The 25,931-nt window shown below is 39.4% G+C and overlaps 2 protein-coding genes across 10 annotated transcripts in view; one reads left to right on the plus strand and one right to left on the minus strand.

Annotated features, from left to right (window-relative positions):
• Positions 1-3,449, plus strand: part of LOC106039609 (transcription initiation factor TFIID subunit 4-like) — a 34,786-nt gene extending 31,337 nt beyond the window's left edge. Inside the window, exons 7-8 of the mRNA XM_067004602.1 lie at positions 330-469; positions 1,530-3,449. The gene's annotated coding sequence lies outside the window, so the exon portion shown is untranslated. The remainder of the gene's footprint in view (positions 1-329; positions 470-1,529) is intronic.
• Positions 1-25,931, minus strand: part of LOC125184179 (uncharacterized) — a 274,259-nt gene that overhangs the window by 6,105 nt on the left and 242,223 nt on the right. For 8 of the 9 annotated variants that reach the window (XR_010834406.1, XR_010834401.1, XR_010834399.1 and 5 more), the window contains 3 exons: positions 4,721-4,800; positions 3,449-3,680; positions 181-350 (listed from right to left, as the gene is read on the minus strand). Coding sequence is in view for 1 of the 9 variants with exons in the window: in XM_067004331.1 (XP_066860432.1) it covers positions 3,592-3,680; positions 4,721-4,800 (169 nt within the window). In the remaining 8 variants the exon portion in view is untranslated. The remainder of the gene's footprint in view (positions 1-180; positions 351-3,448; positions 3,681-4,720; positions 4,801-25,931) is intronic. The other variant, XM_067004331.1, reaches the window with a different exon arrangement.

Raw genomic sequence — 25,931 nt, forward strand, 5'->3', positions numbered from 1 at the left:
CTTATTTAGTACAGTCACAGGGAAACCCTCCTCAGCTGATTAGTATTTGAGGCCTAAAATGATGGGTGACCTGCTAGACTCAAGCACATTCTGATGGAGAGACATTTAATAGAGAAAAGTACTAATTTAGGTCATATGAATTGGGTAGTGGGAGAAGGGAGGACAATAGGGCGAACTTACCTTCACACAGATTTTTTTTTTTTTTTTTTAAATTGTTTATTTACATATGTGGGCACAGCAAAATCCCTGGCAACAGCCTGGCCTTCCTCCAGGTGGCATCTGTGTAAAGTTCAGTATGGCCTTTGTTTATTGTATTCTTGCTTTCACAGGCTCTGAGCTGAACAACTGCCCTGCAAGAATATAGGAGAAGTTTAGGCACTGAATTCTAAAAGCAAAAATCCTAATAACGTCCTTTAACATCACATCTAAGCCGTTGGGGGGATCCCACAAGAACCTCCTTGACTCTCAGGTTAGTACCTTAGATTTTGGCCAGCAAAGCTCCCCAGGCACCTGAAGTGATGCTTTTTCCTTTAAAGTATGCTCAAGTCATTACAGAGCTTGAGTACCTCAGCATCTAACCCTGTACTGGCCTGACCAAGCCCTATAATATGCTTTCACGGAATCGTCTAGGTTGGAAGAGACCTCCAAGATCACCCAGTCCAACCTCTGTCCTAACACTAACAAGTCCTCCACTAAACCATATCACTAAGGGCTACATCTAAACGTCTTTTAAAGACCTCCAGGGATGGTGACTCAACCACTTCCCTGGGCAGCCCATTCCAATGCCTAACAACCCTTTCAGTAAAGAAGTTCTTCCTAACATCCAACCTAAACCTCCCCTGGCACAACTTTAGCCCATTCCCCCTCGTCCTGTCACCAGGCACGTGGGAGAATAGACCAACCCCCACCTCTCTACAGCCTCCTTTAAGGTACCTGTAGAGAGCGATGAGGTCTCCCCTGAGCCTCCTCTTCTCCAGGCTGAACAACCCCAGCTCCCTCAGCCGCTCCTCCTAAGACTTGTTCTCCAGACCCCTCACCAGCTTCGTTGCCCTTCTCTGGACTCTCTCGAGCACCTCCATGTCCTTCTTGTAGTGAGGGGCCCAAAACTGAACACAGTACTCGAGGTGCGGCCTCACCAGAGCCGAGTACAGGGGGACAATCACCTCCCTAGACCTGCTGGCCACACTGCTTCTTATACAGGCCAGGATGCTGTTGGCCTTCTTGGCCACCTGGGCACACTGCTGGCTCATATTCAGCTGCCTATCAACCAATACTCCCAGGTCCTTCTCTGCCAGGCAGCTTTCCAGCCACTCAACTCCCAGCCTGTAGCGCTGCTTGGGGTTGTTGTGCCCCAGGTGCAGGACCCGGCACTTGGCCTTGTTGAACTTCATACAGTTGACCTCAGCCCATCGGTCCAGCCTATCCAGATCCTCCTGCAGAGCCTTCCTACCCTCGAGCAGATCGACACACGCACCTAACTTGGTGTCATCTGCAAACTTACTGAGGGTGCACTCGATCCCCTCATCCAGGTCATCGATAAAGATATTAAAGAGGACTGGCCCCAGTACTGAGCCCTGGGGGACTCCACTAGTAACCGGCCTCCAACTGGATTTGACTCCATTCACCACAACTCTCTGGGCCCGGCCATCCAGCCAGTTTTTAACCCAACGAAGCGTACGCCAGTCCAAGCCACGAGCAGCCAGTTTCTGGAGGAGAATGTTGTGGGAAACGGTGTCAAAAGCCTTACTGAAGTCAAGGTAGATCACATCCACAGCCTTCCCCTCATCCACCAAGCGTGTCACTTGGTCATAGAAGGAGATCAGGTTTGTCAAGCAGGACCTGCCTTTCATAAACCCATGCTGACTGGGCCTGATCGCCTGCTTGCCCTGCAGTTCTCCTATGCCCAGTTCTCCTATGGCAAAGTAGTAACCTCCCATACACTGGAACCGCTAGCCATATGTCAAGGAACTTGAGCTGTTGGTTTTGAGACTAGCACTGGGAATAGCCCATTGTGTCTAATTTAGTCTGTTTGCCTGCCACTGGGAGAACAGCTCAGCAACAGCAGTAGTCGTGCTCTGTTGTTCTTGGGGGGGTCCCTTTGTGAGACAAGTAACATGGTATGGAACAGTTACAGCAAATAAGGCCTATGTTTGGAAAAGCTGGGAGAATCTGTTTGGTTTTTATACTCTGATTCTGAAGGACTGCAGAAACCAAGAAAATCTTCACTGCCGAGGAAAAGAACCTGAAGTGTGGCAGGCTGAAATGTGCCAGGCTGTTTTAGCTACTCTTCCCTGAGCCTTCTTCAGGAGACAGGTTACTGTCCCAGAAGGGGTAATGTGTCCCACAGCTGTAATGTAATGTAATACTGTACGGCAGAGGTAGCAAGCTGGCTCTCACTTGTAAGCAGATGTGCTTAGATTCCTGGGCCTAAATAGAAATAAGAGGGCGTGAACGCTTTGACACACCTTCACCTTATTTGGCATACTGTATGATTACAGCGTGGTACAGCCTCCAGAGGAAATCCAAAATACACCTTCCTGTACAGGCACAAATCTGACTGTTTGTCTGATAAACTGTTCACATGGAAAGACACGATTTGCATGGTTGGCATCAAAGCCAGTGTGTGTATTCATTAGTGGAAGCATGTCAGATAGCGTATGTCAGTAAGATGCCTTTGATATGTTGGTGTCTGGATAATTTTTTTGACCAGCTGAATGGCATATGTTTAAATGTAAACATCTGTTCTGTATTTGTACTGTCTTTATTCTTTATATTTTCCTTTGGCTAAGAGTTTGATTGAAACCCAGGAAAAAAATTGAGATTCATCCCATTTTTAAAGAAACACAGCTTTTGTATTATTTCAACGTGTAGCCAGTATGTTTGTTTTTCTATATGGGGAAGGAATTTAAAAGAGGATTTTTTCTTTTCCATAACCAAAACAAACTCGGTTTCCAGGCAAAATAAAGAAATTGATTTGGCTCTAAGTGTGTTAACTGAAAAGAATGTTATCCCTGTAAGAGGGGTGAGTTCCGTAGTAATGACAGTATAATGGTTTTATCCAGAAAGTTTTCTGATGCAGTTAAAGAACTTGCAGTGTAATTAATGATTTAATAAAGGAATGAAATAATACATTTGTTAGTCTATTTATTATACATGGTTGTAACTGAAAAGCCAGTGTCACAACAAAGGGATCTGAAAACAGTTATTACAGCTCATCAATCAAATGAGCCACTGGAGCATTGTTCATGATTCTATAACCAGCCTAAAAAGCACAGTTTGGTCCGAAGTAATGAACAATATCTTACTATTACAGCAAAATGACACGAGACATTAGAAACCAACTGGGAATACCTGGAGAGTGCAGAGCTGAGTGTCTAATGCTAAAGTACACGAGGATCTTCAGAAACATTGCTAAGTGAGTGACTGTGTTGACTGACTATGAACTTACCAGCATGATGGCAGGAAGAGGCTCTTGAAGCAACCACAACAGAAAGTTGTGTACTGACAGCATTACAAGCATTTCTTTAGGAAATGTTTTGTTCAAGCATGCGATCACACTCTTGTGAGTGCCCCATGAATAGTGGTTTCTACCTTTTGATAGCAGTGAATAACAAATGTCAGCTCTTGGTGGACTTCTGCAGTCTGGTCTTTGTATACTTTTTGTATATGTTGGCCAATGCCTAAAATAAAGTAAAAACAACAAATAAACACCATCACATATGATGTGAGAAAATTAAATCTATCGTAAAAAAGAACACCCAAAGCTTCATATCGTAGTCATTGCAGCAACACAGAATCACAGCATTTCATAGCAATAGCTTAAAAACAAAACAATAAACAAAGCAAACAAACAACAAGAAAAAACACACTACCAGCTGAGTAGTATTGGTGCCACTAACTAGTTGTTCAGTTTAAAAAAAGTATTATAATAAAGCCCAAACTGAGCTGCTGCAATGGTAAAACCTTATAAACCTTATTCCTGGGAACTAGGAGGAGGCCAGCCAGGCCGAGGTGCCTCGGAATCAGTGCCATCTTGTGGCTCTTCATGATATTAAAAAAAAATTTAAAATAAAACCCACACCTCTGCTACAATAACTGCAGATGTTCTTAGGATCGACCAAAGTTAAAAACAAACTGCATGTGGTAAATGATTTAAAACATAGTAAGGCTATGTAAATTTGACCATAACTGCTGCAGTTGAGCATGGAGTAGTTCACACCACTTGAATGATTAATGAGGTAAATGCCTACCAATTACGGATCGCTGAAGGTGCACAGTGAGCTGCATGTAATTATAAATCCTAACAACAGATGGAAAATTTTGCAGCATCAAAATCCTGCTCCTTATTAGCCATGTCCTGTTCCGTGCAAGGGAAGCAGCCAGAGAGCGCGGCTGCCGTGCTGGGGCATGGCTGAACCACGCGTTCAGAGGGTGACTGCTTCAGCCGGGGCCGGGGCGTTACCTCCACTGTGGGGCTGCTGGGGTGCTGCAGGCAGTGAAAAGCCAGTACCCCCTTCCCTGCACCCTGGGAGCTGCAGAGCGGGTGCTGGCTGCCTTTACTATAGCAGTGTGCTGCTGAGCTACATGAACTTGGGTGTCAAGGTGAGTTGTGCTTTAAATAAACAAACAAAAAACACCCCAAAAGCACCAACCAAAAGGAAAGCCTGTGAGAACAGCATTCACTTGCTTTTTAGAGTTAAATTGCTTCTGCGTTACTTACATAATGTCAAACACTTCACATCTGAGATGCTCGTTCCTGGCATCAGCCTTAGCTGGGGCCCAAAGAAGCAGCTGCTATTGCTGACAAAAAAAAAAAAAAGGCAAGAAACAAAGAAAACTAAACACAGATGAAATTTAACACCCATCCTCCTCTCCCCACAAGCCCACCCAAGTAGCTGAAAAGCACCTATAGCCTTTGTGTTGTCATTTTCTCCCCCTCTCTCTCAAGATATTAAAATTTAAGTAAATATATAATAATATAGTATAATACGATACCTATTTCATGCACAGCATATAATGTAAATTATAAATATAGCATATAAATATAAATTATGGAATATATGTTTTATATATATATAAAACTGTATATAAAGTATAAGTAATATGAACACATTAAAATGTAAATACATCAAATATGTATATATCTCATACATAATACAATTACAATAAATATATACCATAAACATAGGTAATTATAAGTAATATAATTATATCATAATAATATGATTGTTATGAAGACTAATTTTTATTATATGTTCAATTCATAACTATGAATATTAATAATAATTATAAAAATGTTATATATTATAAAAATAATTATATTGTGTCATAATTACCTATATGGAATTAGTGACTCCTGCAGTGTCAGAAGAGGCCACATTTTGTTCCTAGCAGTGTAACATTGATTGCATAAAAAAGGAAGGCAATAGCCACATGGACAAGATTTAAGAGAGATCTTTGAGGCACAGTGTGAGTCGTTTGCCAGGCTAGCTGTTACACAAGGTAGACATTACTTCTTCACTCCCAAAAGATGCTGAAGGAAGGTAGACAGAGCCCTGCATGCTTGCAGGTAACACAACGGCTCACCAATACCTTTAATTCATCCATGTCTCATTATCAACTTCAGGCTGCTCAAGCGAGCCAGACATTTCCTGCAAAGGCTTTTTGGGAGTGTGTATTGTTTAGTGACAAAGTGAGCATCTTATTTCTGCTTTCCCCTGATGCCACTTCTGTCTAGTATTTGGCCTTTTTTTTTTCTTTTCTCTTTCAATGACCCCGTAATTCTCGTAGTTTAGGTTTTTGGGATTAAAATCATATGTATTTATATTTATAGATTTATTTTAAGGAATATGCCATATTTTTAGCAACCATTCTGAAAAGGAACTCAGTCTCGTGCTACACAGTTTACTGCATGGCTCAAGCCTTCTGATGACCTTTGACATTCATCTAGTATAATTTTACTATTTACTTAAACTTAGATACAATTACCAAGCATGGTCGTTTTGAGTTTGTTTTATGCTTATTGCAAGGCACTGAAACATGTCACAATCTCTCTGTAGATGGTAGAAATGCTGTGATTTCAGACATCCAAAATTTTCCATATGTACAAGGATTAAAACTAAATTAGAAACTGATTTTTCCATGTTGATTTGATTATAATTAAGTAAAAAAAAAAAAAAAAAGGTATTACATTACATTGTCCTTAACTATTTCTGTTTGCTACACAGATGACTGTAAGATTCACTCCAACTTGAATGATGCACTTTTTAAGTTTTGTTGTTGTTGTTGTTCTAAATTAGGCAAACTGCTTTTATCTAATGTTAGGGTAAACTGCATTATTAATCTCAAAGTGATCTTACAAATAGTTATAAGCCAATATTAAAATTAAAATATAATTGACTGCAATTGCTTTTTTTCTTAAGAAAGATGAAAGCGAATAGTATTTCTTTCAGATGTCTCTAATTTTCAGTACTTCACATAGACTTCTGTATGTTTGCTAAACTTTCACTGTAAATCTCTAACTAAGCTATCTAACTACTGTCATTCTCAAAAAGAAATTTGCTTTTCTTTTGACTAAGAATTAGTTATTCTCACCATAACCTTTTTCATCATGTAACATGCACCCTACAACAACCTCTGAAGGAATGGAAGCAGAAAATACTGCATCTGCCATTGAGAGGTAAAATTTGAAACCAGCTCCAGATTTAAATTTCAGAATACCCAAGCATCAGTGTTCTCAGCACTCCCTTTCAATTTTCAAAAATACAACACAGATAGTAGCTCACATTTCAAAACATTCAGGGGGTTCTCATTTTAGAGTTTGGTCTCCAATTTTTGAAGAGAACTTGGTTTTGTAACGTCTGAAAACATAAGGCAGCCAAAAATAATACTCTGGCTTGACTCTCCTAATGGAATGTTTTCTCCCATTTCTTCCCTTTATAAAGCTGGTCACAAGTCCTGTTTTGCCTGTAGGATTCATTACTGTGTTATAGCTCCTTATATTAGTCTAGGTTTTCAAGTTAGCCGTTGGAGAGATTGTATTTCTACTTTGTAATGATTTTACCATTGGAGAAGTTCACCTAGAAAGATGCCTGGAAAACAATGAAGCCACTAGGGGAATTCTTTTCTTCTTGAAGAATCTATCACTCCACGGTAGAAGAATCGGAGGGATATGTTAAGCTTGCTACATCCTCTATCAATCTTTTGTTTGATTATCACTTTATCAAGTTGCTTGCACTGTGAGAGATTAAAACAGTTAGGTGAGTACAAAGCACAGAGTTACCGAGCACTCTGAATATAAGTCAGACATCAAACTAGTTTTTGAAGCGCAGAACTACTGAGCTTTCACTTTGTCACACAAGCAGATGTTGCCGAAGGCAAGGAGGAACGGAGCGATGCATTTTTTTTTAACTTGGCTGCTGAACTGTACGCTACCTGAAGAACCAGACACTGTGCAGCTACTGGTTAGAAGCCTTTCAAACCTGCCTTCTGCCTAAGGGCTATCAGATGTGCAGCTGAGGTGAAGAGAGAGATTTTTCCATTGTCAATCTCCGTAACTTGAGGACATGCTGCTCACTGCAGTAAGTAAACGGTTGGGCTGCTTTAGATCAGGAGAGAGCTTTATTAATTTAGGAGTCTGACAATATTATTCTTTTCTTTTGCTCTACTTTAAGGAGAGTTCTGCCCGGTGTGGGAATGAGCTGCTAATGAGCAGAGATTAAATATCTCATCTAGGGATCCTGGATAGTTATTCAAAATCAGGGTGCAGGTTAATTTAGTCTGAAAGATCCAGCCAAGGTATCTGCCATAGATATTACTTTCTGGTAACTGTGTCCTGCTATACGTTTCAGCTACCTTTTAATATTGATGGGAGTTTGTCCACAAGAGAATCCTGGAGTCTGGTAACTTTCCAATCCCATTACCAGGCTCTCCACCTACTCTCCAGAGTCCAGGATGCATCCAGCAAATAACTTTCTAGGCCCAATGAACTGGACAGGTCTCTAGAGTAACCACTCTCATGCCTCCCACTGCTCAAGTAAAAAGTGTTTCATGTTCTTACTTGTACCAATATTTAAGGAAATAGTATACTACTCTTAATAGATAGGAAATTAATTTAGAGACTCGTGGTATGTGATGCCAAGGGTTACAAGGAGAGTCAGGAGAACTGCACGCACCTCTCACAAACGTAATAAGTCATGCATCATTCCCTATAGATACTCTTTGTCCTTTGCATGCATCATATAAACCTCCATTGACATTATGAGTAACTCTTTATAATAGAGTTTGCCCAAAATATGGTGCTGCAAAATCATTCTTGTGGGCCTCACAGAACAATGGAGGTTGGGGAATACTGGGGGCACATTTTCATCCATCTAGCTGACATTACCCCATAGATCCTGTATGTAACTGGAGGAGCAGACAAGGTTGGCATGTGTGAAGGAAAGCAGGTTTTGGAGGGCCAACTACTGGCAATGTCACAGTTACAGAAGTGAGAGTTCACTGAGAAAAGTTAATTTGAAAACAGATCCTACATAAGGATCAATAAGGTACCAACATAAAGAGATGCACCTCAGAGTAGAAACTCTTCTCTGAAGAAATGTGAACCCTAAAAATATTTTCTAATTAACAACTGTCCACAGTGTTTTTAAGCACAGTTGGGTATGCCTACTTCCAAAACAACTGTACTATCTTGTTAAGAGTTTTTAGGTTACAAACAAATAAATGAATATCAGAAATTGGAATTACATATAACAATATCCTCCCCACCCCCCCACCCCCCAGTTTGTTCATAGTCACACAGTCACACATTTTCCTGTAATGTGAACCATTAGTGACCCCATGGTCAATTATTAACAAAATCTCACAGAAAACCCTACTAAATAGGGAGAAACATGAAAAATTTCAAGAAACAAAAGTATCTGATTTCCAAACAGAATGCCTGTTTAAGACCAAACCTCATTAGGGAGAAGTCCTCCAGGCAAACATCCTCTCATTATTTATTGTCATGGTTTACTGCAGATTCCTCAGTGTAATTCACAATTGGCTTTTAAATAAATCTCTCTGTATGGTAAATGTGATATTCCTATATCTAAGCAGCAGGGTTAGCTGAAAACTGAACAAGACCAAAATTTCACATTTCAGAGAGTCATAAACAGCTTAGAGCCTGACAATAATGCAGTGACAGGAAGCAAAAATATGACTGACAACATATGGCTGAAAAGTAAGATAGCAGTTGTTGTACAACATGATAATGAAACAGTCAGGCAGCAAAGCAAAAGCAATTAGCAAGCAAGTGATGATAATGAAGAGTTATTTATGGTGAGGAACTTCTCTATAGTGGAAGAATGGTTCTGTGTTATGATCAACATTTAAGGCATGGAAGTCCTGCATTTAAGGCTTTCCTTCCCATCCTTGGTCCTGAATTCTAGAAGGTCATCTGGGCTCAAGGGTCTCAAAAGTTTTGAGGCACTCTGATGTCCTGGTGAATTTGGTCTAAGTCTCTTAAAGCTCAGTAGCTCATGTGGAAATCAGGGATACTAATCCTTCTCTTTCTCGTAGGGGGTACTATGAAGGAGAATGTGCTAGTGACAGGTCATGATGTATTGGATAGCTTTGCCACTGATCTTTTCAAGGGGATGAAAGCCTGGGGGATTTCCCTTACAAATTTTTTTCACATCAAAGGGTTAACTAACGGTTATGCCTAAGATGAAAAGAGCATGACCGTGATTTCCATTTCTTATTGCAATAAAATGCTGAGAACTGTTAAAGAAGCCCAGAGTACCTCAGAAATTTGCATCTCTGATTAGAACAGGGTGAAGTTCTCTTCAAGGAGAAAGTCCTCTGGTGTGATCCATTTTTCCCCTGCAGCTAAAAATTCTTGGGCTGATTCAGCATCTGGGCTGATGAGCTGGTCCCTGGAAGCACTCACCCTCGTTGCTCTTGAGGAAGCTGGAGGGGCAGTGCAGCGGAAAGTTTCTCTCCTCGCCAGAGGACATGCACGCAGACCAGGGCTTGCCAGGGCAACATCTCCTGAATCCCTCACTTGGCGTAGTGCACTGCATCTACCACAACCCCTAAAAGATCCATTCACTTAAATTTCATATTTATCACTTTGCATAACAAGTTTGTTTTTCTTAATGAATGTAAAGCTGATCGGGATAAATAGTAGAATAAGTGAAAACAGCTTTTTTACTCAGGGTGGTGAATGGTGATATTAATATGAACAGATTGCCTTTTTTAGTGTACCTATCATAGTTTCATGCTCGGTCTTTGCTGAATGCATGCCTAAGAGACTGTGTGTGTGTGCAATAAAACTCGTAGTTTATTAAGCGTTTTTTCTATTCTGCTATGTCAGTCTAAATTCACTTTGAAGGCAGGAATGATGGAATTGTTCAATATATTGTGTGCAGAAGGTTATGACCTCTGCAATCAGCGGCTGAAACACCACTGTCTACTTCTGGGGCAGCTGAAATGAATTACAAGATAGAGGCATAAAACCATAACATTTTACTAAAGCTGAGGCGTCTGCATATGCAGTACTTAAACATTTTTGTGTTCTCTCTCATTTCCAATTTACAATCTGTATAAGATTTTGAAAAAGAAAATTGAACATACTATTTTTACTGAATATCTAGTTTCTAAACAAGGTCGCAACCCTGCAACAGCTCAAATGGTGAATAACCTTATGCATGCAATAAAAGTACCACTGATTTCTGCATCCTTTTGTGTACGTGTGGTAGGAGACATCTTACAGCTGCCATCATACCGGCACAGGTACAATCTGCTGCAGTGCTGGACCATGCTGTGGCAGACATGCCTCTATGCTGAGCCACGCTCCTAACCTGACCCTGGGAAGGGGTGAAATGGTCATGGTTTGCCAGGAGGACAGAAGGAGCATTGTCAGTGAAAATCCAAGATGCAAACAGCACGCAGAACACCTTCCTCTGCACGTGGAGATGGTTCTCCTCTTTGCAGAAACTGACTCAGGCAAGTCAAAACACCTTGTATAAAGTCATCATCATTCCTCTGCATTTCCACATTAATTAAGCCTAGGTTAGAGCTCCAAGTAACCAATTATTTCCCTTCAACACACAACAAAGGTCTATACAGTCTCAGAAGAGCCCACAGAGTGGAAACCAACAAACAGAATGTCAAGTTGCTGAAATTTATGATTGCTGGCCCCCATTTGGAAAAGCATTTAAACACCAAAAAATTAATAAAGCTGCTGTAAATATTCAGTGTCCATGGATGAATAAGGTTTACCAGATCCCTGTGTTAAAACCACAGGTCTAATTTATAGAACTTGGAAATTTCCCTGGCAGAATCCTCTGAACAGATGTAACTTACTTAATCTTTTAAAACTAAAGCCCCATTTATTCATACCTCGATGGTACAGAGCCTTGAGGAAAATGTGTTTACACGGGAAAAGGCCTCAAGGCCCAAACTTAACCTCTCCATGCTCAAGGAAGAGCACGCTGCCACTGAGCTGGGAAAAGTCAGGCTGTCCCGCTTGCAAAATGTTCACTTTGTTCTCTACATGAATCAGCTTGTATCTGCTGATAACCCACTTCTTTCCAAGGGTTTCAGGTTTAGGATTCCCTTTGATGCTAGATTCTCTGCTGGGAACAGTAAACCACTCTAACTTTGATGGAGCTGCAATTATTCCCTACAGTCAGCTATTCTGTTTTTTCCTCTAAAACTCTTATTTATGTCACTGTTTCATTTTGGGTAGGTTCCACCCTTAATCCTTTGTGATTTAAATCATGACAGTCAGGCAAGTTACAAATTAGATAGCTTGAGGGGCACGCAATATTTTGATATAAAATGTACGTGATTTCCTCCTTCTCTGTAACATACGTGACAGAAATTGCATTAGCAGGGTGGCAGTGGTGGCAGCTGCAGCAAGTCACGAGAGCACAGAAACTGTCTGGCCCAGGGCTGAGGGGTGTCCTGGTCTGAACAAGAGTCGGTGCCAGTGCAGCTGAAGATTTCGGCCTGTCTGGAGCATTTAACTGTTACATCGGGCAGCTTAGTCTAGTAATGGTAACCTAAGCTACAAGCAGCAGGGAGGTATTTGTGCTGTGCTTTGCTTAGAGAAGCGTTCGGAGCCTGTGACACTGCCTGACACTGACTGATTAAGATACAGGTACTAAGGTGCTGTCAGAAAAGAAGAAAGAGGACTCACAGCGCTATTGTTGCTCACAGATCTCCAGCAGAGCAGCAGCAAGGCACCAGTGCACAGCAGCATCGTGCTCTACCACCTTTTCTGAGAATTACTGCCTATCCAACCCTGAAGCGATAAGGTACACGCCATATTTTTAACACAACCTGCCCCTCCACACAGACTCTAAAGGCTATATACCATAGGTGATCGAATCCTCATGACTAGGGAGGGGATTGTGATAGGAAGACGTGAGGGAGCTTTGAGAAGGACAAAAACGTGAACTCTGTAATGAGTCTTATCTGGAAACCATTAGGAAGACTGCTGCTGCAGCAAACAAGACAAGGACCTGACAGAGAAACAGAGCTAACTAGTTAAGCTACAGATAAAGGCTTTGCTGGGCTGTGGCATTTATCATGCATGCTGACTTGAGGATAGACTTTTCAGTTCTATTTAGTTTAATTCTTAGGGGATTTCCTGGTACAAGATGCAGGTTTTTCCTTTGTACTTCTTCATCCCATCTTTGCAAGTGATGAAATAATCATTTCCCTTCTCTTTGAGGGTGATTCTGAAGCCCTTGGAGTCACATAGGTCTATCCAGGGCATCCCGGCCTAGGGATGCTCTTCAGCTCAGACCTACATTTTTTACCTGTTGGGGTCACCTCTTCTCCTTACAGCCTGTGCAGGCAGGAATATAAGCAACAAAAAGAAGTCTCAGCTGTCTTCAGAAACCTAAGACCTCTACAGACTGTGATTCTCATTGTGGCAAACCAGGTGTGTTTCTGTCTTCTGTGTGGTGCAAGAAATGCCCTTGGCCTCCATGGAGCAGAGACTGGAGGAGACTGGAAGGATTCTGCTCTTCCTTCCACCAGGGAGGAGGCTCTTGGGCTTCCAGGAGCCTCTGTTCTCCATTACTACTGGGCTGTTTTCATCTCGGCTTTCTTAATAAATATTTAGTGGGCAATTCACATTTTCCCTCCTGCTCTATCTAACAGAGCTGATTATTGCTAGGGTCAGGTGGTTACATGAGCTAATTAATATTCTCAGGCAGCAGTAGGAAATAAGTACAAACCCCATCTCCTCAGTTTTAATTACAATATCAGTGCTATCAAATTCCGTGTGGATACACCTCCCACATCAGCTCCAAACAATTTCAGATGTGTATACTAACAGGATCCACAACATCTTTAACTCATGATCTTCTGTCATTACAATATAATTACTCTAATGCATCTTTACTGTGCAATGCCCGCCAAAGCTGAGAGCCGTTGAGTATACCATGTAATTATGGAATAGAGATGTTAATGTAAGCTTTCAGCTTAGAGTGACTTACAGCATTTCTTCTAGTCCCATTATTCAACATTTGTGGGCAACCTGACTCCTACTTGTTCCCCTTCCTTCTCTGTATTAACATTATGAAACATTTATGTATTCTAGCACAGAGAAGTCCCAGGTGTCACTGAAATCCCAATGGAAATACAGCATAAGAGTCAATAAGGTGGAAATAAATTGGCCAACCCCTTTTTAGCTCTGGGGGTATAGGTGAGGAATAGAGGAAAGTGAGTCAGGGAAAAACAACTGTAGTTTGCACCTTGCTGAGCTATGGCTGAACAGCTGGGCCTTGTGTAGACATGCTGGAAGAGGTTAGGAGAGACTTGATGGAGAATGTGGGGCTGGCTAATTAAGGTAGTGAATAACCCTTCATTAAGTGCTGATGGAGGTCAGATGCAAAGGTCAGCTAATTAGGGAGAATGGGGTAAGCTTCAAATGGTCTTTGTGGCAAAGAGAGATGTCTGTATTTCACGAGGCAATAGAGAATGAGCCAGTGGAAAAACTTGTCAAGGGCCAAGCCATAAAGATGATTTTAGCCTCTCATTTCTACCAGAAACATGAAAGTGAGGAACAAAGAACACATTTTTAAGAGTCAAAATGGGATGAATTTTCAGAACTAGGTAAGGATTTTCAAATGAGAACTGGGTGTCTGACTCCCTCACTATCAGGTACAGACATAACTCGCATTGCCCTATGCAATGTGCTCCTGTATCTTTGCAGAGATTTACAAAACCCTCTCAGTACATCAGTTTCACCACTCCTTTTACTTTTCTTCAATGGCAATCATTTTTAACTGTGAAATAGCACATATCTTTAATACATTTGGCTTCCCATGTGATAACTTAATAGTCACTGTGATTAAGACGTACATTACCAAGACTTGAAAAAGGGGACTAAGGAGGAATGGCATTACATTGTCACCTATCCAAGTTGTAATTGGTGTTTAACTAACTTCAGCTCTGCAAGCAAACATGGAAAAACAAACGAAGAAACCTCTGGTGTGTTCGATTTCCAGGAAGTGACTAAGATAGGAAAAAACAAGTTAGGTAATAAACTTTTAGGGAAGAAGCATTCCTCCTCTGAAAGGCAAAGGTCTGTGTTCAGTCTGTGAGAGGTAAAGCATAAGAAAAGTGAAGATGTTTCTCAGAGTAGTACTTCATCTCTGGGAAGTTGTCTTTTGAGTGGAAATGGAAATTAAGAACTGCTAGGATGATTTTCATCTCCATGTTTCACCTGTCAAAATTATACTCTATGTCTTTGCTGATGTTCTGTAATATCCCAGTTAATTCTTTTTGCATATTAACTGTTTTGTGTCCCAGATGCTCACACAAAGATCATAAATATCTGATGAAAGACATAACCATCATTTTCAACAGTATAAACTATTCTTTTCCCAAATGTCTCCCTCTGTTCTTGGAGAAGACTCAAAAAAACTCCAAACTACTTTAGAATGAGTTTTTTCAGCACCGTCTAACTAGGACATGGAGGAGGCAGTTCCTGATCCAAACTCCATCCTTAAGAGTCACTTTGCATCTAAACCTTAATGAGTTTACCTTTAGGGATAGCTGCCAGTCTGATCCCAGCCAACGAGAGGTGGGGATAATGCAATTTCAAGTTAGCTAGAAGTGAGTACATAATTCTGAGTGTTTGAATCCAGGATTTGGCTCACTGCTTGGGGTACATATATAAGAATATAGACAATATATATAGTTCATACTGAGAACTAGAAAGAGGATGGGAATGGACAGTGTTTGTGGTTTCACAGGGGCTCATTTCTATTTTTAAGGAGATTTTTCCACTCTGTTTCTAGGGCAGAAGGCAGGAAGTTCCTGAATGGAAGAGGGAAACATTGTTCTACTTTGACATCACACTGGCACTGTCAGATGATTCATAGGCTCTGGAGAACACAGACATTACCAGCTCAGCACATCTATATACCAATCACCATTTGTCATATATGAGTACTTCCCACAGTCCTAAAAAAAGGGTTTGTTTTGTGTATTATTTGCAGGAAATGTAACAAACTTCATACTGAACAGCAAAATAAAAACAGCACTTGATTGTTTTATTGAATATTTGCCTATTTACTTGGGAAAACTTCACTTCAGGATTCTTTATGCAATCTAATAAAAGGACCCCCACAGCTGTCTTCTTTTTGAAGAAAAGCTGTCAACATCCAGTATCATTTTCTGCATATTGAGTGAAGTACTTGAAAGTGCCAGTTCCATTTTAATGTGCGAGATGCTTTCCCATTTGTATGCAGCTGGAGAGAGTAGTCTTATCCTCATTTAAAAAAGCCACATGATGGATTTCTCGCTTTAAACAAATACCATCTCAAACTTTTTTTTTTTTTCCTCTCTCTTTCCCTCCGCATACACCTTACCTCTCTTGTTAGGTACCTGTGTGCTCCAATCAGTGCACAGTGTTGACACCTCACTTGTTATACAAAAAAACAATGCCAGCAACATTTCTTTTTTGATCTCCCCATGCATGATCTGCTGGAATAATTCCAAGACTAACTGTTTATTATAATTTTTGCAAAACAGTTGGTGGGGATATTTCCTGATCCTGCAAACAGTTACCACATAGAAGTAGGCCTACCACAGCCAGAAGGTTAATGTTGGGTATTCAATACTCGGTACTCTTTCCTATGCAAGTACTGAATTCATTTGCATTCTTTGATACTGTCAAGCAAGGTGTGCCCCGGAACAAGAATCCCAGGGAAATCTTCCTACAAATGACCTGTAAAAGCAGCTCCTGCATGACAAGCATACAGGTTTGTCATTCCATCTAGTCTACATGGATGGACATTACAAGGTTCAAGACATCAACCTGCAGCCTTGGTCACCCTTGCTCTTAAGTATACACTAACACAGGCACTACATATTTCTTATTTTTTATAAAATTTTCTCACAACAGATATCTGGTGAATTATTACAGTTCTTGAATATTTATTAATGGTGTACTGTACTTGAGAGCTGTAATTATTCTGATTTACCACATGAAGAGCAAATTTCATACTAATTAAATGAATACCAGAGATTGTTAATCACAGAATGACTTGGGTTGGAAGGGACCTTAAAGATCATATAACTTCAACTCACTGCCATAGGCAGGGATGCAATCCACTAGATCAAGTTGGCCAAGGCCCCATCCAGCCTGGCCTTGAACACCTCCAGGGATGGGTCACTCACAACTATCCGTTAATCTAAACTGCTGTTAGCTCTCTTCCATGTCAGCACAGGGCAGAAAACCATTCAATGTAAATGTAGTGACATTTCATAGCACCAGTCAGTTGTGCTCAGTCCTTCCACAGCTATTAATTCTGATGCAATGGAATGTTGTTTTTATGGGTAGCAGGGAGTATCTTTAACATACACATCTACAAAATATTTTCAATGTTTCTGTCATGGGGAAAGATTATAGCTGTGCACGCACAGGAAGAGAGTTTGTGTAACAGAGTCATGAAGCTCTGAACTCTGCACACACCATGACTGAACATGGTGTATAAATGCTTCATCACATCTTCATACTATAAAACAGAGAATGTCACAGTTAAAAAGTGGGATTTCTGAAGGTTATAGAATATTTACTGGCTCCTGTGTAAACTATATACTACGAAGAATTAAGTGCCAGTCATTATCAGCCTCCCATTCAGGATATGCCAAATGTCACAGGATAAATTAACTGAAGCCACCTCAGATGGTAAACCACCAATTAAGACAAGTTTGGAATGATGCTATCAATTCATATGAAGCACTTGCTCTGAGGAATGAGCACTAATTCCCCAGACTGTGTTTGGAGTTGCTTTCACTCACATTCAAGACCTCCGTTCCACATTTCTGTTTTGAATGAAAATAAATAATACTACAATTCTAAAAAATTTGCATTTGAAAAATTAGGTTGTTTTGATGCTGATTATTTTGTCTGAAAAAAATGGAACCAATTGTATAAATCCTGGATGAGCCCGGGAAATATCCCATTATGAACACAACAGATTTGAGATCCTCAGGGCTCCTGGGGTTGTTTGTTTATCATCTATCACCTACTAAGAGTAGGAAGCTCAAAATAAGGACATTGTCACTTCAACCAGCATTCTCGGTATTTACAGTGCACAGTGCTGGGGATACAAAAGAATGAGCTTCTGCTGGGCAAGCTTTCCCAGGGCTACCAGGCTTCCACCTCCACACAGGCAGTAGTTAAGGCATCCAAATTCTTTGTTGTGGAGAGGGGAGTCAAAGCTGCATAAGCCCCAACAAGAGTCAGAGACCTCAGAAATTCAGGGTTTCCACCTCAACCAGAGATACCTAGAAGGTATGTGAACATATGTATTCCTGCACTGCAGAGCAACAAATAATAGAGACCTGTCTGTGTTCGTTGGGGCGGGGGAAAAAAAAAAAAAAGATTCAGGGAATTTCCTGAGAAATACTTTTTGTTTTCAATAACTCATCATTTTATAATGAAGCATTTCTTACTGGAAAATTTCTGCCTGTTTTCACTGGTAGGACACTATTCAGGTGGACGTGACACATTTTGGATGAAATGGGTTAATGTAAGTTTGATCTTCTTGTCAAATTTCATCCAGGTGGATAATTTTCTACTTGTTTAAATACACTCCGCAGTGTTAACAGTTTTTGTTTGTTTGTTTGTTTTTTTTTCCTTAAGCACACATTCTGCTTTGCAGCTCTTGTACTGTTAAATATTTTCTGCATTTCCTCTCCTGTGTAGCTGCATTTCCCTGAGTTCAGTGGTGTGTTAGTGACTATGGTATCTTTATATATGTAAGAGAGAGCCTGGGGATCTGTAAAATCATTTGGGTTACTGCAAGATCATCAGTGCTACAAGACGGATTATTTTTAGTGACTGAGAAGTTTTTGCATAGCAAGGTGTAATTACGTACATAATGTGACTACTCTGTATGTCAAATTATTTTATCCCATTATGGTGCACGAGTGCATTACAGAGTAGCTGTTGTAGTCTTCTGTCTCCTCAGGAACATTTATTACTATGATGAGCATACTGCACTGACTCCAACTAAGACCCAGGCCCCTATTGTGCTAGGCACTATAGCAACAGACAGTAAAAGGCAGTCCTTGTTCCTAAAGACATTTCTGTCTAAATGGACAAGACATGCCAGAGATTTATCTTTTATTCTTCAGCTCATAACAGTTGCAAAACAACTTAGATGGTACAAAGAATTACAATGAAGAGACTGTGATGATGCCAGCTGTGGGATGAACCCCTATGTAGGTGGGAGACCCCAAGTCAATACAAGACCATGGGTGCGATCCTGACCCAACTAACATAAAAAACTCCTACTGACTCTAGTGGGAGCCAGGATTTCCCCTCTCTGGTCCCATTTCACCAGATACGCATCTATATGGCATGACACAGTGTCATATTGTGATAACTCCAAATTAGCTTGATACTGAAAGTAGGAACATTATGTCAGTACTGCAATTCTATCAGAGTAATAAACCCAGTTGCAGCTCTGTGCTATGGCTGCCAGATTGCTTCCAGTACTCAGCACTAGCACACTGCTATTTCTGTGTGGCATCGGATGGTGCCATGTAGCAACAGCTCTGTTGTAGAGTTGTATGTTTTTCTTTCTATAGAAATATCTGGGAACAAGTTATAGGCAGTGGGTTCACAAGGTGCATGGATTCAGCAGTCTGTCACAAAACTACCAAATTACCACTGATGATAAACTGAAGGATTCATTATGGTCTACAATACTTCATGCCCCCTATCTCCATTTGGCAACAGTGCAGGATCTATTTAGATGACAGTGAATTCCATTAACATACTGTATTTCTTGCCACAAATCCATTCTCTAAGGGATAGAAGCTAAAAATATTACTGAGGTAGAGCTTATAAAAAGAAGTATCCCCTGTTCTGATATTAGGGATCTTGCTACTTTCTACATTACTATTTATTTACATTGCACAGCTCTCCAGCCCTAATGGGAGACTCAAGTAACTTATTTTTTTAACTTCTGTAACAGATGCAATGGACGTTAAAGCAGAGATGGTCATGACTTCATATATGCAGGTCTGTTTTCTGAACATTCTGACTATGAATGTAAAATAATAGAGGTTTGAGTGATACTCATTTGGCACCTCTGAGTTTATCATAAAATTAACAGTCTTTATTATTTTGCAGAACAAGCAGTAGCACCTCACCAAGGGTATAATCACCTCAGTCAAAAGACAAATAAGCTTTTACTTAATGTGCTAAAAATATACTTGAGAAACCTTCGATCTCAAGCCGTGTGATAAAATAGACTGTGTTGACTGAGCAGATCAGCAGCTGCTGCTGTTCAGGCTTCTTCACCCTAACAATGCTTGCCTTTCTCTCTCTCCACCAAATTTAGAGATGATGTCAGTATAGCCAACCCCAGGAGTTCAAAAATCAGAAGACAAACCAAAATAGAATCACAGGATTGATATCAAAGCTATGAAAGTTACTGAAACTGAAGCGTATGATTTGGGGGGGTCAGACTTTAGATTTTTTAATTCATAGGAGACAGCCTTCTCCCTTCCAGTTGTCTGCTCAGTTCTTCTAGCTGCCTGATATGCCCTATTTCAAGAGTGAGAGACAACACAGGAAAATGGGAAGCACAAAGGATTGGGAATCTATTTAAAGTTTATTTAAAGTTCAAGTCTCCACTGTATGTAAAGCCTTAATCCTGCAAATACCTTATCTGAATGCTCAACTTGATTCATACAAGCAGCCCCATGGAAACCAGTAGGGGTCCTCTTGTAGTTGAAATTTGCCACTTACATAAGTTATTATTATTGCACTTCAGAAATGTTAACCTGTGTCAAAATAACAAGAATCACCTAAGAATGAATTGGGTCTGTCACTCATTTTCTCTGTGATTTTGGGCAAGTCCTGAATCATTTTATATTCTAACTTTCTGCTCTTTATGAAAGGGGGTAAAATTTGTTTCAACAAAGTACTTGAAAGCCTCCAAAAAACAGATAATAACATTCAGAGAAGTAATAGACTGTCTTCTTCCAATGTAAATTGAATCCTAGATAAAGCAGCTGGGAAGAAGGTTTAAAAATTATTTAAAAATATTTCATAATTACTTTCCTAAGAAAGTCAAACCTATAGAACTGGATTTGATCTGCCATGGATCAAGTTTGGATCAAGCCAAGAGAAAGAGAGGGCTCATCCTACTCTGTGCTGAGAAGACTGTATTTCTCATTTCACAATTTTTGTACTCCAGCAGGAAAAGTAAGATCCTTTTCTGAAAAGAGTTCCTGGGAATTAGAATTCCTCACACAAAAGTTTAGCAAGATCTAAACATTTCTTCTTTATTTTTTTTCTACACAAAATGGTGAAATTCACCTGAATTTAAATTTAAATTTAATTCATCCCAACTTGAATTTATTCTGAATGTGAAGTCCAATCTCCTGAGTGTTAAGATGAAACAGCTTGTTAGAAAAGTACTCACAAAAATAATGGAAGGCTTTCATCTTTTATTAAGCATTTGAAATGACTAAAAAATACTACCCTCAGAGTGGCTTATTTTAAAGAGACAAACTGATATATTTTATTAATTAGACCATTAAAAAACTCATTTAGGTGTAAATAAGTCTAGGTCATTAAACTCTAATGTACAGCGTCAAAGTGAAACTTCAGTTTTCACAATTTCTAGTAACGTTAATTCATGACCCTAAAAATTAATTAAAAATAGAATTAACATCAAAGAAGTTACTTCCCCCCCTCATCTTGTGAAAAGAAAAAGATGTATTGATAGTAATAAAAACTGTAAATTTGCCCAGTCCTCCATTTATACATTATCTCTCTCTACTAAACTTTGTGTAAACTTGGATGTATAACATCTATATTTTGAAATCAGTTTCTTATGCGAATATTTTAAAGCACAGCGAAAGATCATGAATAGTGATGACCGGTGACGCTCTCAATAATTTTTATGGTAAAAAGAATAGGCTATTTCAGTCAAAATATGATTTGGCACAGATGAAAAGGGAAGGCACAAAGGTTGTCTCCTGTTAAAGTTTAATGATTACCATCATAAAGTTGTGTTTTCAGTTGCTCATAGCTTTACAGAACAGGAACTATTTAGATTGAGAATTTCTAGGAGATTTCCAAGACTCAGGCTGAGTTCAGAAAAATTCAGGGAAAAAAAAAAAGAGAGAGAGAAAAATTTCAGAGAAGTTCAACCATTTCTATGAACAAGAAAAAACTTACCCTATTTGACTAGAGAGGGATAAAAAGTTTTCTAGGGACATAAGCTGTGCAAAGTCCATGCAAAGACACTGAAGAAGGAATTGAGAGAAACGGGAATTAGGCTGTAGAGTACAGGAGAGACAGGGTCTGAATGGTCAAGAAGAAAGATACTACCAGAGAGTCCTATGGATCCTGGATAACTGAAAAGAATGAGACTGGACTGAGGGCAAAGATGGGCAGAAAAGGTAAAGGTGAGACAGAATCATCACTGAAGAAGACTGTAGGGAATAGGAAGGAAGGTTTCAAATGTAGCACGGTGGGTGAAATGGCCTGTGCCTGTCAGAGCTCACACTAGTCTTAAAAAAGTCCAAGGACACCAGAATCCCAACACTACTGAAAAGCAAGCAGTAATTATCATATATTTCCATACATATATGTCACAGGCCAAAATTAAAATTTTCCACATTATTATAGTTAGTGGAGATTCTTATAATTTCTTTCAAATATATCCTTTAATAAAAAGTTAAAAGTCCTCTCTTTTCCAGGTGCCGAAAATCAAGAGGATGCAGAAATGTCACTTCTTTATAGCACTAGCCAGGCTTACAGTGTTGATATTGCACATACAAATAAACAAATAAAATAAATACATAAATAAACAACAGAACAGTGAAAATCATATGAAGGCTAAGGAAGGAGGGATGATTTAAGGTGACAGCAGTGATACAAAGTGAACTGCAATGAGTAAAGCAGTGGCAGAGTAAAGGAAGGATTATACTAACTCTCATCAGCAGGGATGCTGCCCAACATTTGCAGGGACATTCCATGACTCCAACATACGACTACATCTATTTTTTGACTTAGTGACTTGTTGACACCACACGGACACATGAAAATAATGGTCTTTAAAAAGACTAGAATTGTTTGCAGCCTTCTGCATTCACTTAGACATGCTACTTTGACAAATAAAGGACCCTATCTTTTCCTTACACTCAAATTGAATGCTTGCTTTGTAGATAACAATCTTCCCACAACGAGAAGACTGACAAGAAGCTTTTCACTGAAGGATTCTATTAAATATGGTCGTTGTGCAGATATAATGTATGTAAACTGAACGTAGATTTAGATTAGACATAAGGAAGAGATTCTTTACTATGAGGGCGGTGAGGCACTGGAACAGGTGCCCAGAAAAGCTGTGGATGCCCCATCCCTGGAAGTGCTCAAGGCCAGGCTAGATGGAGCTTCGATCAACCCAGTCTGGTGGGAGATGTCCCTGCCCACAGCAGGCAGGTTGGAATTAGATGATCTTTAAATGTCCCTTCCAACACAACCCATTCCATTATTCTATGATAAACGAAGCAGTATTACAGTTAAATAGGAGGAGTGATAGCTCCCACTGTACATGTTCTTTAGAAGTGTGTGACATACACAATCAAGCATGACACAAGAAAATTCATCAAAGAATATTTAAATATACCTCAGGGAGCCACTGAGCTTTCTGATGGCTTTACAGAAAGAAGACTAATTGCATCTTGCACGATGCAACTGTTTTATTTCCATCACTGCTTTTAATTTTTTCTTTAGTAAAGATTTAACACAGTCTACTTAAAGGAACTGATAATAAAAATTAGGTAATTAAAGATTAATCAATCAGAAATGATTGAATAGTCTGAATATATTTAAGGTTCTTTCATTTTAGCTATGCTTACTTGTTCCTAATGATTTTCTGCTGCTTCAGCAACACGGTGGAATTCTTGCCTCATCAGGGTAGCATCAGAGTGGATAATAACAAAAAATTATTGTTGCAAAGAGCTTACACTTTTTTCTAAGATCTGAAATTAAAATCCAACTAATAGTATTAAATAATAGATTGAATTCACTAATAATTCTTGCACTGTTTTAATGCCCAATGGGCAGCTAAGCACCACCAATCCACCCTCTCAAACCCCTCCTCAGAAGGACAGGGGGAGAAAATATGATGAAAAAAAGAAAGCTTGTGGGTTGAATTAAGGAGCAGTTTAATGAAAGACAAAAAAGCAAAGGCCAAACAGAAAAAAAAGAAAAAAAAGGAGAAATACTGTTCTCTACTTCCCATCAGCAAGTGATATTCAGCCACTTCTTGGGAAGCAGAGCCTCAATATACATAGCAGTTGCTTGGGAAGACCAATGCTTTCATGACAGGAGTCCTCCACTTCTCCACTTCCCCTTCTCTCCAGCCCCCCCCTTTTATTGCTGAGCAGGACATCATATGGTATGGTCTTTATTTGTCTTTATTGAGAACATCAAGATGTCAGGTGAAATGGTATGCATACCACCTGAATGTGTCCTCCATGAGATCAGCAAAATCAATGGACTTAACTGAGTGAAAAAGTGCATCAGTTGGTGAGATTGTTGTGAGTTGAACACATCCACAGAGAATTAGGAAGTACAAGCTGCAGCTGAATGACTCATGTCCCCAGCTAATTTAGATGTCTCATATTAACAACGCGATTTATCTGTTTGTAATTATGAAAAAGTGTCTTAATGATAATGGAATAAATATGTTATTTTCTATTTAGAGGTTATATACTTTTCTGATTTCCATTTAATTTTAGGAAATTCTGTAAACTTTCTAGAGCTACTGCTGTCTTGGAAATTTTCTTGCTTGGTTTTCAGAATTGTGTAAAAAGAACTAAATAAATATTTATTTCAAAATAAATATTTCTTTATCCGATTATCTGGTGGAGCTCTGTGACAGGCTGCAGTCAGTAGTCTGATATGGTCAAATTTGTCACTGATTCTTGCTTTCTTTGTTGGCTTTTTGACAAGTTGTACTGGGTATGCAGAAGCCCATGTGGAGTCTGTGGGATTACATGATCTTGCTTTACAATTTGTCCAAAATAATCTTTACCTAAGGTGATTTACTTCTTTGCTAAACCTGAAACAAGTGATGTTGCTACTGATCTTGGTTTACGCACCAAGTTCAAATTTCTTCTTACTTGAACATGGTGGAATGCTTAAGTTAAAATTCTTTGCTCCCCTTGGACAGGTGAAGATTGATTCCAGTGGTCTTCCAATCAGACTGTAAATCAGGAGAGTTGAGATTGACAACATTTTATTGGTATGAGGAAGAAAAGTGCCAGATTATTCTTTGCCAAGTTATATGACTATGGAGTACCATTCTAATATTTCTAACTCTCTTACCACTTCACTACTGATATTGTGACAAGATTTGTAATACCATTAGGCTGTGATGCCAAAAGCAATTCTTTTAAGGAGTGTGACACTGAATATATGCTCTGGCAAATGGCGCCTTCAGTTGGAAAGTATTAATGTGACAGACCTCTTCCAGAATCTTTTACATAGAATGTCTTGACCAAAAAGTGACAAATGAGAAAACAGTGCTTGAACATGTGTAACACAGTACTGAGACAGAAAAATCTCAACTGGAAATGCCTTTTTGTGCAATGATTGATCTCTTCTTTATAGTAATGGAAGTCACAGGAATCATTGAAATCAGTTGGAACTACAGCCCTGTAAGTTAGATGTCATAGAAATAAAAAAAAAGTTTAAGATAGTTTTATTGGGTCACTTAGCTCTACTCCATAGTTTTATTTTGTTTCTAACATTTTTCAGCTTTGCTTGTCCAAACTAACCCTTAAAATAGAAATATTTTCTGCAGTCTGGCAAAAGTAGGCATTCTGGATTGGATATTCAAAGAGCAAGTAATACAGAATTTGTCACAATGGGTCCATCTACTGTTCTACAGCTCCTCTCATACTTTATGTCTCTACTTTATATACCCATAAAACATCTGACTATGAATTGACAGTAAGAAAAAGAAGGAAGTGTTCTCTCTTCATCATATTTCTCTGACACATGAGATTTGATCATCTGTATCATCACAGCTACAAATAGTACTAGCAAACATAACCCAGCCCCATTACATATGGACACATTATCTGTATACCATTGAAAATTGAATAGGCTATTTTTCACATAAAATATTTTTTTATTTGTTCTACATTCACTGTCCCTTAATTTCATGAGGTATTTCTTTCCTTGAGATGTGCAATGCAGAAAATACCCATTCTGAACAGTGAACTGTTTCCCCACTGCTTCCTACTCTTCCCAAACAAAACCACCCTAGGGTGAGAATCTCAGCAGTATATTGGTAAATGATCTGAAGGAGATTCAGTTTATACCTTCTGAATCTTTATCTTCTTTGAAGTTCTTTTTACGTAAATCTCACTGTACATCT

This window comes from Anser cygnoides, chromosome 12 (genome assembly GCF_040182565.1).
Source record: "Anser cygnoides isolate HZ-2024a breed goose chromosome 12, Taihu_goose_T2T_genome, whole genome shotgun sequence".
In the NCBI taxonomy this organism is placed as follows: Eukaryota; Metazoa; Chordata; class Aves; order Anseriformes; family Anatidae; genus Anser; species Anser cygnoides.